General features: G+C 42.9%; 1 protein-coding gene across 4 annotated transcripts in view; it reads left to right on the top strand.

The window, feature by feature from the left end:
* LOC311100676 (pantothenate kinase 1-like) overlaps nucleotides 1-14,263 on the top strand; it is a 28,401-nt gene that overhangs the window by 8,650 nt on the left and 5,488 nt on the right. For 2 of the 4 annotated variants that reach the window (XM_084141621.1, XM_084141623.1), the window contains exons 3-7: nucleotides 276-529; nucleotides 6,843-7,019; nucleotides 9,287-9,343; nucleotides 10,363-10,486; nucleotides 14,115-14,240. In XM_084141621.1, coding sequence (XP_083997747.1) covers nucleotides 276-529; nucleotides 6,843-7,019; nucleotides 9,287-9,343; nucleotides 10,363-10,486; nucleotides 14,115-14,240 — 738 coding nt within the window. The remainder of the gene's footprint in view (nucleotides 1-275; nucleotides 530-6,842; nucleotides 7,020-9,286; nucleotides 9,344-10,362; nucleotides 10,487-14,114; nucleotides 14,241-14,263) is intronic. The other 2 variants (XM_084141622.1, XM_084141624.1) reach the window with 1 other exon arrangement.

Below are 14,263 nucleotides of genomic sequence, written 5' to 3'. Positions count from 1 at the left end.
TCTCTCTCTCTCTCTCTCTCTCTCTCTCTCTCTCTCTCTCTCTCTCTGTCTCTGTGTCTCTCTCTCTCTCTGTGTCTCTCTCTCTCTCTCTCTCTCTCTCTCTCTCTCTCTCTCTCTCTGTCTCTGTCTCTGTCTCTGTCTCTGTGTCTCTCTCTCTCTCTGTGTCTCTCTCTCTCTCTCTCTCTCTCTCTCTCTCTCTCTCTCTCTCTCTCTCTCTCTCTCTCTCTCGTTCTTTCTTTCTTTCTACCAAATTCCCACCTCCGCCCCCTCTCCAGATGGCTGATTTAGAGCTGTTGAAGCTGGATGAGCTTGACTGTCTGATTCGTGGCCTGCTCTACGTGGACTCAGTGAGCTTCAACGGTCACCCTCAGTGTTACTACTTGGAGAACCCGTCAGACACCCAGAACAGTGTGAAGACCCCGTGCAGTCTGGCCGACCCGTTCCCTATGCTGCTGGTCAACATTGGATCTGGGGTTAGCATCCTGGCTGTGTACTCCAAAGATGACTACAAACGGGTCACCGGTACCAGGTAAAGCACAGGACAAAACGGACAGGGATTCTCTTTTATATTTTTAAAAGCCTTGAAGGTCTGCATTTATGGTAGTGTTTAAAATCTGAAATGTTTAGGCTATTAAGGACAGTGCTGTTCACCAGTGCCAATTCAAATCCATTTTATTTATCAGCGGTGAACTGGGTTTTCCCAGGTGAATGACCCAAATAAATACTTTTATAACATGGTGGGTGTCATTGTACAGAAAGGAACTGTAATCTTCAAAAAAGACACTGGTACATTTTTCATAATAAGAAGAGAGAATCATCATACGTTGTCATGTCAACATAGATTACAGAGAAAAGCAATAATGTACAATTGCTGTGCGTCATTCATAGTAGCTGTTTTTTGTAGTTGAATTGTGACTCACAATGGATAATAGTTAGACTGCTTTTATTGTTATTAGCAAGCCAGGTTTGAACAACGTCTACGTCAGAATACAAAGCGCTGCATGTGCAGCATGCACCCTAGACAGTAGGGACTGTCTGCCTGCTCGTTGCTCAAGGACAGTCTATATTTACGGCAGTTCAACCTTGGAACGTCTCAAAATAGAAAACGGCACCGGGGTGAAAGAGCTCATGCTGGTATTTACAGTGCCTACAGAAAATATTCATACCCCTTGACTTATTCCACAGTTTGTTGTGTTACAGCCTCACCCATCTACACACAAAATACCCCATAATGACAGTGAAAACAAGTTGTTCGATTTGCAAATCTATTGAAAATGAAATACAGAAATCATTAATTTACATAAGTATTCACACCTCTGAGTCAATACTTTGTAGAAGCACCTTTGGCGGCGATTACGGCTTTGAATTGTCTTGGGTATGTCTGTATCAGCTTTGCACATCTGGATTTGGGGATTTTCTTCCATTCTTCCTTGCAGATTTTCTCAAGCTCTGTTAAGTTAGATGGGGAGCGTCAGTGAACAGCAATCTTCAAGTCTTTCCACAGATATTCAATGGGACTCAAGTCTAGGCTTTGGCTGGGCCACTCAAGGACTTTCACATTCTTGTTCTGAAGCCATTCCATCGTTGCTTTGGCTGTATGCTTGGGGTCATTGTCCTGTTGGAACGTAAATCTTTGCCCCCAGTCTCAGGTCGTTTGCACTCTGAAGCAGGTTCTTATCAAGGATTTACCTGTATTTGGCTCCATTCATTGTTCCCTCTATCCTTACCAGTCTCCCAGTTCCTGCCGCTGAAAAGCATCCCCATAGCATGATGCTGCCACCACCATGCTTCATGGTAGGGATGGTGTTTCGACAGGTGATGAGCTGTGCCTGGTTTTCTCCAGGCTTTGCAAATAGGCCAAATAGTTTAATTTTTGTCTCATCAGACCACATAATATTTTGCCTTATGATTTTAGAGTCTTTTAAACTCCAGGCGTGCTGTCGTGTGGCTTCCGTCTGGCCACACTCTCATAAAGCCCAGATTGGTGAAGTGCTGTAGAGACTGTTGTCCTTCTGGCAGGTTCTCCCATCTCAGCCAAGGAACTCTGTAGTTCTGTCAGAGTGATCATTAGGTTCTTGGTTACGTCCCTGACCAAGGTCCTCCTTGCCTGGTTGCTTAATTTGCCCGGTTGCTCAATTTGCCCAGATGGCCAGCTCTAGGCAGAGTCTGGGTAGGTCCATATTTTTTCAATTTCCCAGTGATGGAGACCACTGTGCTCTTGGAAACTTTCACCACTCTAGAAATTGTTTTATACCCATCCCCTGATACACAGTACTAGTCAAAAGTTTGGACATACCTACTCATTCAAGGGTTTTTCTTTATTTTTACTATTTTCTACATTGTAGAATAATAGTGAAGACGTCAAAACTATGAAATAACACATATGGAATCATGTAGTAACCAAAAAAGTGTTAAACAAATCAAAGTATATTTGAGATTCTTTAAATAGCCACCCTTTGCCTTGATGACAGCTTTGCACACTCTAGGCATTCTCTTAACCAGCTTCATGAGGAATGCTTTTCCAACAGTCTTGAAGGGGTTCCCACATATGCTGAGCACTTGTTGGCTGCATTTCCTTCACTCTGCAGTCCAAATCATCCCAAACCATCTCAATTGGGTTGAGGTCGGGTGATTGTGGAGGCCAGGTCATCTGATGCAGCACTCCATCACTCTCCTTTGTCAAATAGCCCTTACACAGCCTGGAGGTGTGTTTTGGGTCATTTTCCTGTTGAAAAACAAATGATAGTCCCACTAAGCGCAAACCAGATGGGATGGCGTATCGCTGTAGAATGCTGTGTTGGTTGTGTCCCTTAAATTCTAAATAAATCACTGACAGTGTCAACAGCAAAGCACCCCCACACCATCACACCTCCTCCTCCATGCTTCACGGTGGGAACCACACATGCAGAGATCATCCGTTCACCTACTGTGCGTCTCACAAAGACACAGCGGTTGGAACCAAAAGTCTCATATTTGGACTCATCAGACCAAAGGACAGATTTCCACCAGTCTAATGTCCATTGCTCGTGTTTATTTTTATTTTTATTTTTTAAAAGTAATTTAGCAGACGCTCTTATCCAGAGCGACTTACAGGAGCAATTAGGGTTAAGTGCCTTGCTTAAGGGCGCATCGACAGATTTTTCACCTAGTCGGCTCGGGGATTAGAACCAGAGACCTTTTGGTTACTGGCACAACGCTCTTACCCACTAAGCTACCTGCCGTGTTTCTTGGCCCAAGCAAGTCTCTTCTTCTTATTGGTGTCCTTTAGTAGTGGTTTCTTTGCAGCAATTCGTCAATGAAGGCCTGATTCATGCAGTCTCCTCTGAACAGTTGATGTTGAGATGTCTGTTACTTGAACTCTGTGAATCATTTATTTGAGCTGCAATCTGAGGTGCAGTTAACTCTAACTTATTCTCTCATTCTTCCTTTCCTGTGGCAGTCCTCATGAGAGCCAGTTTCATCATAGCGCTTGATGGTTTTTGCGACTGCACTTGAAGAAACTTTAAAGTCTTGACATTTTCCGGATTGACTGACCTTCATGTCTTAAAGTAATGATGGACTGTCATTTCTCTTTGCTTATTTGAGCTGTTCTTGCCATAATATATATTCTGGATACCACCCCTACCTTGTCACAACACAACTGATTGGCTCAAACACATTAAGAAGGAAATACATTCCACAAATTAACTTTTAAGAAGGTACACCTGTTAATTGAAATGCATTCCAGGTGATTACCTCATGAAGCTGGTTGAGAGAATGCCAAGAGTGTGCAAAGCTGTCATCAAGGCAAAGGGTGGCTACTTTGAAGAATCTAAAAATATATTTTGATTTGTTTAACACTTTATTGGTTACTACATGATTCCATATGTGTTATTTCATAGTTTTGATGTCTTCGCTATTATTCTACAATGTAGAAAATAGTAAAAATAAAGAAAAACCCTTGAATGAGTAGGTGTGTCCTAAATTCTGACTGGTACTGTATGCCTGATCACAATTCTATCTCGGAGATCTATGAACAGTTCCTTAACTTCCTGGTATAGTCTCTGCTCTGACGTGCACTGTGGGACCTTATATAGACAAGTGCGTTTCTTTCTAAATCACGTCCAAACAATTGAATTGCCCACAGGTGGACTCCAATCAAGTTGTAGTGACATCTCAAGGATGATCAAAGGAAATTGGATGCGCCTGAACTCAATTTTGGAGTGTCATAGCAAAGGGGTGTGAATGCTTATGTAAATGAGATATTTCAGTATTTCATTTTCAATACATTTGCAAAAATCTCTAAAAACATGTTTTCACTTTGTCATTATGGGGTATTGTGTGTAGCTGGGTGAGGAATATGAATACTTTCTGAAGCACTGTATGTCATTTTTAAGCTTTCAGTTATAGTGCCTTCAGAAAGTATTCAGACCCCATGACTTATTCTACATTTTGTTGATACAGCCTGAATTCAAAATTGATTAAATATATTTGTTTTATCTCACCCATCTACACACAATAACCCATAATGACAAAGTGAAAGCATGTTTTTAGAAATGTTAGCACATTTTTTGAAAATGAAATACTGAAATATCTCATTTACATAATATTCACACCCCTTTGTAGAATAACCTTTTGGTAGCGATTACAGCTGTGAGTCTTTCTGGGTAAGTCTCTAACAGCTTTCCACACCTGGATTGTGCAACATTTGCCCATTATTATTTTCAAAATTCTTCAAGCTCTTTCAAATTGGTTGTTGATCATTGCTAGACAGACATTTTCAGGTCTTGCCATAGATTGAAGTAGTCAAAACTGTAACTCGGCCACTCAGGACCATTCACCTTCTTCTTGTAGATTTGGCCTTGTGTTTTAGGATATTGTCCTGCTGGAAGGTGAATTCACCACCCAGTGTCTGGTGGAAAGCAGACTGAACAAGGTTTTCCTCTAGGATTTTGTCTGTGCTTAGCTCCATTCCATTTATTTTTTATCCTGAAAAACTCCCCAGTCCTTAACGATTACAAGCATACCCATAACATGATGCAGCCACCACTTTGCTTGAAAATATGGAGAGTGGTACTCGGTAATGTGTTGTATTGGATTTGCCCCCGAACATAACACTTTGTATTTAGGACAAAAAGTTTGTTGCTTTGACACATTTTTTTGCAGTATTACTTTAGTGCCTTGTTGTAAATAGGACGCATTCTTTGGAATATTTGTATTCTGTACAGGCTTCCTTCTTTTCACTCTGTCAATTAGGTTAGGATTGTGGAGTTACTACAATGTTGTTGATCCATCTTCAGTTTTCTATCACAGCCATTAAACTCTGACTGTTTTAAAGTCACCATTGGCCTCATGGTGAAATCCCTGAGCGGTTTCTTTCCTCTCCGGCAACTGAATTAAGAAGGACGCCTGTATCTTTGTAGTGACTGGGTGTATTGATACACCATCCAAAGTGTAATTAATAACTTCACCGTGCTCAAAGGGATATTCAGTGTCTACTTGTTTTTTATTTTACCCATCCACCAATAGGTGCCCTTCTTTGCGAGGTGTTGGAAAACCTCCCTGGTCTTTGTGGTTGAATCTGTGTTTGAAATTCACTGCTCGACTGAGGGACCTTACAGATAATTGTGGGGTACAGAGATGAGGTAGTCATTCAAAAATCTTGTTAAAACTATTATTGCACACAGAGTTCATGCAACTTATTATGTGACTTGTTAAGCAAATCTTTACTCCTGAACTTATTTAGGCTTTCCATAACAAAGGGGTTGAATAATTATTGACTCAAGACATTTCAGCTTTTCATTTTTAGTTAATTCCACTTTGACATTATGGGGTATTTTGTGTAGGCCAGTGACACAAAATCTCAATTTAATCAATTTTAAATTCAGGCTGTAACACAACAAAATGTGGAAAAACTTCAGGGGTGTGAATAATTTCTGAAGGCACTGTAACTCTTTCAAAGAAGGATAACTTGGCTGTGGTTTAGTCAAGGTTAGATTAGTAAAAGTGTTTGGGTAACCAAGGAGAGACCACCCAGGTCATTGTGACAGTTCCTAATGTCTTGTGACAGTTCCTGTTGGCTTGTGACAGTTCCTGTGGGCTTGTGACAGTTCCTGAGGGCTTGTGACAGTTCCTGAGGCCTTGTGACAGTTCCTGTTGCCTTGTGACAGTTCCTGTGGACTTGTGACAGTTCCTGTGGGCCTTGTGACAGTTCCTGTGGGCCTTGTGACAGTTCCTGTGGGCCTTGTGACAGTTCCTGATGGCTTGTGACAGTTCCCGTGGGCCTTGTGACAGTTCCCGTGGGCCTTGTGACAGTTCCTGTGGGCTTGTGACAGTTCCTGTGGGCTTGTGACAGTTCCTGTGGGCTTGTGACAGTTCCTGTGGACTTGGGGTCATCTTACAGTTCCTATGGGACCTGTTCTGCCTACCCTCACTAACTCTCCCTGTCTCAGGCTGAGAAGAGACTCATTTTTAGGCCTCTGCTGTAAGTTAATTCAGGACCTCTTTCAATGACCCTTCCTCAGCATAAGGGACGAGACCGTAACTTTAAGCACGCATGGGTGTAACTACAAAATGTCACACATTTCCCATTGATGTCAATGCATGATTTACAGTCTTGGTGGGGGTACGCTCCTGGGCCTGATCCCTTCTCTGTGTCCTCCCCTCAATTTGGAGTGTCATAGAAAAGGGGTGTGAATACTTATGTGTAAATGCGATATTTCAGTATTTCATTTTCAATACATTCGCAAAAAAATCTCTAAAAACATGTTTTCACTTCGTCATTATGGGGTATCGTGTGTAGCAGGGTGAGGAATATGAATTCTTTCTGAAGGCACTGTATGTCTCTGTTTTCCTCCCCTCAGTCTTGGTGGGGGAACGTTCCTGGGCCTGTGCTGCTTGCTGACGGGGTGTGAGACGTTTGAAGAGGCGCTGGATATGGCTAGCAGAGGGGACAGCAGCAATGTGGACAAGCTGGTGAAGGATATCTACGGAGGAGACTATGAGCGCTTCAGTCTCCAAGGATCTGCTGTGGCCTCCAGGTGAGCGAGGGACCACTCAGTACCGGAACATTATACTGGCTCTACCATGATAATATATACCATTATATCTACCATTAATATATACGCTGAGTAAACATTAAGAACACCTGCTTTTTCCATGACATAGACTGACCAGGTAAATCCAGGTGAAAGCTATGATCCCTTATTGATGTCACTTGTTAAATCCACTTTAATCAGTGTAGATGACAGGGAGGAGGCAGGTCAAAGAAGGATTTTAAGCCTTGAGACAACTGAGACATGGATTGTGTATGTGTGCCATTCAGAGGGTGAATGGGCAAGACAAAACATTTAAGTGCCTTTGAACGGGGTATGGTAGTAGGTGCCAGGCGCACCGGTTTGTGTCAAGAACTGTAACGCTGCTGGGATTTTCCCGCTCAACAGTTTCCTGTGTATCAAGAATGGTCCACCACCCAAAGGACATCCAGCCAACTTGACACAACTGTGGGAAGCATTGGAGTCAACATGGGCCAGCATCCTTGTGGAACACTTTCGACACCTTGTAGAGTCCATGCCCCGACGAATTGAGGCTGTTTACTTAGGGCAAAAGGGGGTGCAACTCAATATTAGGAAGGTGTTCCTAATGTTTTTTACACTTAAGTGTATGATGAGTTATATCTACCACTTAATTTACACTTATTGGCAAGTTTATTAGGTACATCCATCTAGTACTGGGTTGGACCCTCCTGTAGCCATGGAAGGCTGCACCTGGTCAGCAACAATGTTCATATACACTGTGGCGTTCAGCCGTTGCTCAATTGGTATCAAGGGACCTAACGTGTGCCAGGAGAACATTCCCCACACCATTACACCACTGCCACCAGCCTGTACCGTTGACACCGGGCAGGATGGGGCCATGGACTCATGTTGCGTATGCTAAACCCTGACTCTGCCATCAGCATGATGCAACAGGAACCGGGATTCGTCAGACCAGGCAATGTTTTTCCACTCAATTGTCCAGTGTTGGTGATCGCGTGCCCACTAAAGCCGGCGTCTTCTTGTTTTTAGCTGATAGGAGTGGAACCCGGTGTGGTCGTCTGCTGCAGTAGCCCATCCGTGACAAGGACCGACGAGTTGTGCGTTCCGAGATGCCGTTTTGCACACCACTGTTGTACTGCGCCGTTATTTGCCTGTTTGTGGCCCGCCTGTTAGCTTGCACGATTCTTCTCATCAACGAGCTGTTTTCGGCCCACAGGACTGCCACTGACTGGATGTTTTTTGTTTGTCGCACCATTCTCGGTAAACCCTAGACACGTCGTGCGTGGAAAGCCCAGGATGCCGGCCGTTTCTGAGATACTGGAACCGGCACGCGACTATCATACCACGCTCGGTCGCTTAGGTCACTCGTTTTTGCCCATTCTAACGTTCAATCGAACAGTAACTGGATGCCTCGAAGCCTGTCTGCCTGCTTTATATAGCAAGCCACGTGACTCACTGTCTGTAGGAGCGAACCATTTTCATGAATGGGGTGGTGTATCTAATAAACTGGCCACTGAGTGCAGCCAGGCATCGAGGCATTCGGTTACGTTAGGTCCCTTGATACCAATTGAGCAACGTTTCTATGTCCTGAAGAATTCTGGCTGTTCTGGTGGCAAAGGGGGTCTGACCCAGTACTAGCCACTGAGTGGATGTACCATTTATATCTACCATGATAATATATGTACCATTATATCTACCATGATAATATATATACCATTATATCTACCATGATAATATATGTACCATTATATCTACTATTATATCTACCATGATAATATATATTTACCATTATATCTACTATTATATCTACTATGATAATATATGTACCATTATATCTACTATGATAATATATGTACCAGGGTTGGTCAATTCCATTTAAATTCCAGTCAATTCGGGTAGTACACTGAAATTCCAATTTGCTTCAATTAGGAAAATGTGGTATTGGAAATTGGTTTACTTTCTGAATTTTAAATGAGATTGATTTTGAATTGACCCCAACCCTGATATGTACCATTATATAATCATTATTAAGATCATTATGATGAACATTAGGCTATATCTACCATGATAAACCGGCCAGTCATGCCTTCTTATTCATTAAACTGAGTTAATTTACATAGTCATATGTTGAATTATGTAGGCTTTTATTCGTAAGAGATGGCACATGAAACACACTTTGTCATTTCAAGAGCTCCCTCTGAAAATATGCCATACTGGGATTGGTTTTAGAAATATATACTTATTTGGGTATTTAAATTCTTGTTTCTTAGAAATGCAGGGGTCTTTTCTAACGGAGCGCTGGCACCGAGGAGCTCAGAGGAAAAAAGGTGTTGCTAGTTGCTTCCGCAATAGTATAAATTCTGCAACTAATCCTGAATTAATTCTTAATTCTTGGTAATAATTCAGTATGTCTGTGTAATAATTCAGTCTCGGTGTAATTAATTACCAATGAAGTTCAAATAGTTACCCAGTATTAAGTGGGTTATTATGGTAGTTAATGAACTGTAAAAGCAGGTACACAGATATAAGGTGCAATGTACAGGTAACTGCCAAAATAATGAAAACGCTTGAGTAAACGAGGGACAGGCGTATTGAAAGCAGGTGCTTCCACACAGGTGTGGTTCCTGAGTAATACAATTGACATCCCATCATGCTTAGGGTCATGTGTAAAAAAAAACAAATTCGGGGCAGGCCATTATTTTGGCACCATGGTTATGTCCCTATAGGATGACAATGCGCCCATCCACAGGACACGAGTGGTCACTGACTGGTTTGATAGACATGAAAAATGATGTAAACCATATGCCATGGTCGTCTCAGTCACCAGATCTCAACCCAATTGAACACTTATAGGAGATTCTGGAGCGGTGCCACCCAATAGAGTTTGAGACATTTGTAGAATCTATGCCAAGGTGCATTGAAGATGTTCTGGCTCGTAGTGGCCCAACACCCTATTAAGAAACGTTATGTTCGTGTTTCCTTTATTTTGGCAGTTACCCGTAGGTGCAGTAACACAACAGTGTCCTTGTCCCAGAAGGCATCTTTATCACTGGCCTTATGATATGATGTTCAATTCCCTTACATTTCTAACAAAACAATCCCTTATTGGTACTAGGGTTTCAAAATTCATGGAACTTTCAATAAATTCCCTGTTTTTCCACAAATCCTGGTTGGAGGAATACGGGTTTGCTGCTTGTTCCCTCCTGATTCTGGGAGTCTTGTGCAACCCTAATTGGTATTGTTTAAATTTAAAGAAGCATTTGTCGATTCATGTAAGCACCTTTATAAGAAGCACCTTTTGATTCTCCTGTTGTGTTTCTGTTCTGGGGTGACCTTTAACCCACAGCTTTGGCCACATGATGAGCAAGGAGAAACGAGACTCCATCAGCAAAGAGGACCTGGCCCGGGCTACGCTAGTCACCATCACCAATAACATAGGTTCCATTGCACGCATGTGTGCCGTCAACGAGGTAACCACACACACATTCTCCATACAGTTTGCATTATTACACATTAACATGAATTCACTAATTTACACTATATATACAAAAGTATGTGGACACCCCTTCAAATTAGTGAATTCGGCTATTTCAGCCACACCCGTTGCTGACAGGTGTATAAAATTGAGCACACAGCCATGCAATCTCCATAGACAAACATTGGCAGTAGAATGACCTTAAAGAGCTCAGTGACTTTCAACCTGGCACTGTCATAGGATGCCACCTTTCCAACAAGTCAGTTCGTCGAATTTCTGCCCTGCTAGAGATGCCCTCGGTCAACTGTAAGTGCTGTTATTGTGAAGTGGAAACGTCTAGGAGCAACAACAGCTCAGCTGCGAAGTGGTAGGCCACACAAGCTCACAGAACGGGACCGCCGAGTGCTGAAGTGCGTAGCGTGTAAAATTAATCTGTCCTCGGTTGTAACACTCACTACCGAGTTCCAAACTGCCTCTGGAAGCAACGTCAGCACAAGAACTGTTCGTCAGGAGCTTCATGAAATGGGTTTCGATGGCCGAGCAGCCGCACACAAGCCTGAGATCACCATGCGCAATGCCAAGCATCGGCTAGAGTGGTGTAAAGCTCACCGCGATTGGACTCTGAAGCCGTGGAAACGCGTTATCTGGAGTGAAGAATCATGCTTCATCATCTGGTATTCCGATGGACAAATGTGATTTTGGCGGATGCCAGGAGAACGCTACCTGCCCGAATGCATAGTGTAAAGTTTGGTGGAGGAGGAATAATGGTCTGGGGCTGTTTTTCATGGTTCGGGCTAGGCCCCTTCGTTCCAGTGAAGGGAAATCTTAACGCTACAGCATACAATGACATTCTAGACGATTCTGTGCTTCCAACTTTGTGGCAACAGTTTGGGGAAGGGCTTTTCCTGTTTCAGCATGACAATGCCCCTGTGCACAAAGCGAGGTCCATACAGAAATGGTTTGTCGAGATCGGTGTGGAAGAATTTGACTGGCCTGCACAGAGCCCTGACCTCAACCCCATCGAACACCTTTGGGATGAATTGGAACACCGACTGCGAGCCAGGCCTAATCGCCCAACATCAATGCCCGACCTCACTGATGCTCTTGTGGCTGAATGGAAGCAAGTCCCTGCAGCAATGTTCCAACATCTAGTGGAAAGCCTTCCCAGAAGAGTGGAGGCTGTTATAGCAGCAAAGGGGGGACCAACTCCATATTAATGCCCATGATTTTGGAATGAGATGTTCCGACGTGCAGGTGTCCACATACTTTTTGATCATGTAGTGTATGTTTTCAGGAGAAGTAGTTGTCTGAAGGGCATATTTGCATTTCCACGTTAGTCATTTAGCAGACGCTCTTATCCAGACCGACTTTAAAGTTAGCGCATGAATCTTAAGGTAGCTAGGTGGGACAACCGCATATTAAAGTGATTTGGGTGGTTTTCTGTGTGCTTTCAGCTTCTTGACAGTGTTACCAGGGCTATCAAATGGCACACAGCTTCAGTGCCGCCGCCACCATCTGACCTTTAGACTTTGTCCTAAAGCATGAACCACAGAAAATAGAATACTTAATTGCCCGAACAACAATGGTTGATAGGAACTTGTTTTAGTGTCATAGTGATTGTACAGGACAGGACAAACAGTGCAAGGCAGTTCAGTTCAACAGGGACACAGCAGTACAGATACATACTGTACCTAGCGTTTCAAGGTCCAACTGATTTCTCATCTCTGGCGTTGTAAATTGAATCACATTGAGTACAGGGCCGGGGACGTACAGCAGACTCCTGTCTTTTAGCTTCGCATTGTGGTCGTAATTCATATTTTTCTTCCAATGTTGCTACAGTTTTATGTGTATGTACAGTGGGGGGAAAAAGTATTTAGTAAGCCACCAATTGTGCAAGTTCTCCCACTTAAAAAGATGAGAGAGGCCTGTAATTTTCATCATAGGTACACGTCAACTATGACAGACAAATTGAGAAAATAAAATCCAGAAAATCACATTGTAGGATTTTTAATGAATTTATTTGCAAATTATGGTGGAAAATAAGTATTTGGTCACCTACAAACAAGCAAGATTTCTGGCTCTCACAGACCTGTAACTTCTTCTTTAAGAGGCTCCTCTGTCCTCCACTCGTTACCTGTATTAATGGCACCTGTTTGAACTTGTTATCAGTATAAAAGACACCTGTCCACAACCTCAAACAGTCACACTCCAAACTCCACTATGGCCAAGACCAAAGAGCTGTCAAAGGACACCAGAAACAAAATTGTAGACCTGCACCAGACTGGGAAGACTGAATCTGCAATAGGTAAGCAGCTTGGTTTGAAGAAATCAACTGTGGGAGCAATTATTAGGAAATGGAAGACATACAAGACCACTGATAATCTCCCTCGATCTGGGGCTCCACGCAAGATCTCACCCCGTGGGGTCAAAATGATCACAAGAACGGTGAGCAAAAATCCCAGAACCACACGGGGGACCTAGTAAATGACCTGCAGAGAGCTGGGACCAAAGTAACAAAGCCTACCATCAGTAACACACTACGCTGCCAGGGACTCAAATCCTGCAGTGGCAGACGTGTCCCCCTGCTTAAGCCAGTACATGTCCAGGCCCGTCTGAAGTTTGCTAGAGTGCATTTTGATGATCCAGAAGAGGATTGGGAGAATGTCATAGGGTCAGATGAAACCAAAATATAACTTTTTGGTAAAAACTCAACTCGTCGTGTTTGGAGGACAAAGAATGCTGAGTTGCATCCAAAGAACACCAAGGGGCTGTTTTTCTGCAAAGGGACCAGGACGACTGATCCGTGTAAAGGAAAGAATGAATGGGGCCATGTATCGTGAGATTTTGAGTGAAAACCTCCTTCCATCAGCAAGGGCATTGAAGATGAAACGTGGCTGGGTCTTTCAGCATGACAATGATCCCAAACACACCGCCCGGGCAACGAAGGAGTGGCTTCGTAAGAAGCATTTCAAGGTCCTGGAGTGGCCTAGCCAGTCTCCAGATCTCAACCCCATAGAAAATCTTTGGAGGGAATTGAAAGTCTGTGTTGCCCAGCGACAGCCCCAAATCATCACTGTTCTAGAGGAGATCTGCATGGAGGAATGGGCCAAAATACCAGCAACAGTGTGTGAAAACCTTGTGAAGACTTACAGAAAACATTTGACCTGTGTCATTGCCAACAAAGGGTATATAACAAAGTATTGAGAAACTGTTGTTATTGACCAAATACTTATTTTCCACCATAATTTGCAAATAAATTCATAAAAAATCCTACAATGTGATTTTCTGGATTTTTTTTTCTAATTTTGTCTGTCATAGTTGACGTGTACCTATGATGAAAATTACAGGCCTCTCTCATCTTTTTAAGTGGGAGAACTTGCACAATTGGTGGCTGACTAAATACTTTTTTTCCCCCACTGTACTTGTGTTTTGTAATATAATTTCGTCAAAATAACTTGAATCATGTTAAAATGTTAACCGTTCCTGTTGTTATGATTCAGAACTGTTAATCTGTTGTGTTTCGCAAGACTCACTGCAGTATTGGTTTTGTAATGGTGTTCTTAGTGGGAAAACGAGTGAATTGGACACATGACATATATTTTACTACCTTTTTTCACTTTCAGAAAATCGAGAGAGTTGTGTTTGTTGGGAATTTCTTACGGATCAACACCATTTCAACTAAGCTGCTGGCCTACGCCATGGACTTCTGGTCAAAGGGGCAACTGAAGGCCTTGTTCTTAGAACACGAGGTAGAGCACTCGATTTTAGTTTG

This window comes from Coregonus lavaretus (genome assembly GCF_964263955.1).
Source record: "Coregonus lavaretus genome assembly, chromosome: 1".
In the NCBI taxonomy this organism is placed as follows: Eukaryota; Metazoa; Chordata; class Actinopteri; order Salmoniformes; family Salmonidae; genus Coregonus; species Coregonus lavaretus.
The sequence above is the reverse complement of the archived record's forward strand: the minus strand, read 5'-3'. Positions and strand labels throughout refer to the sequence as shown.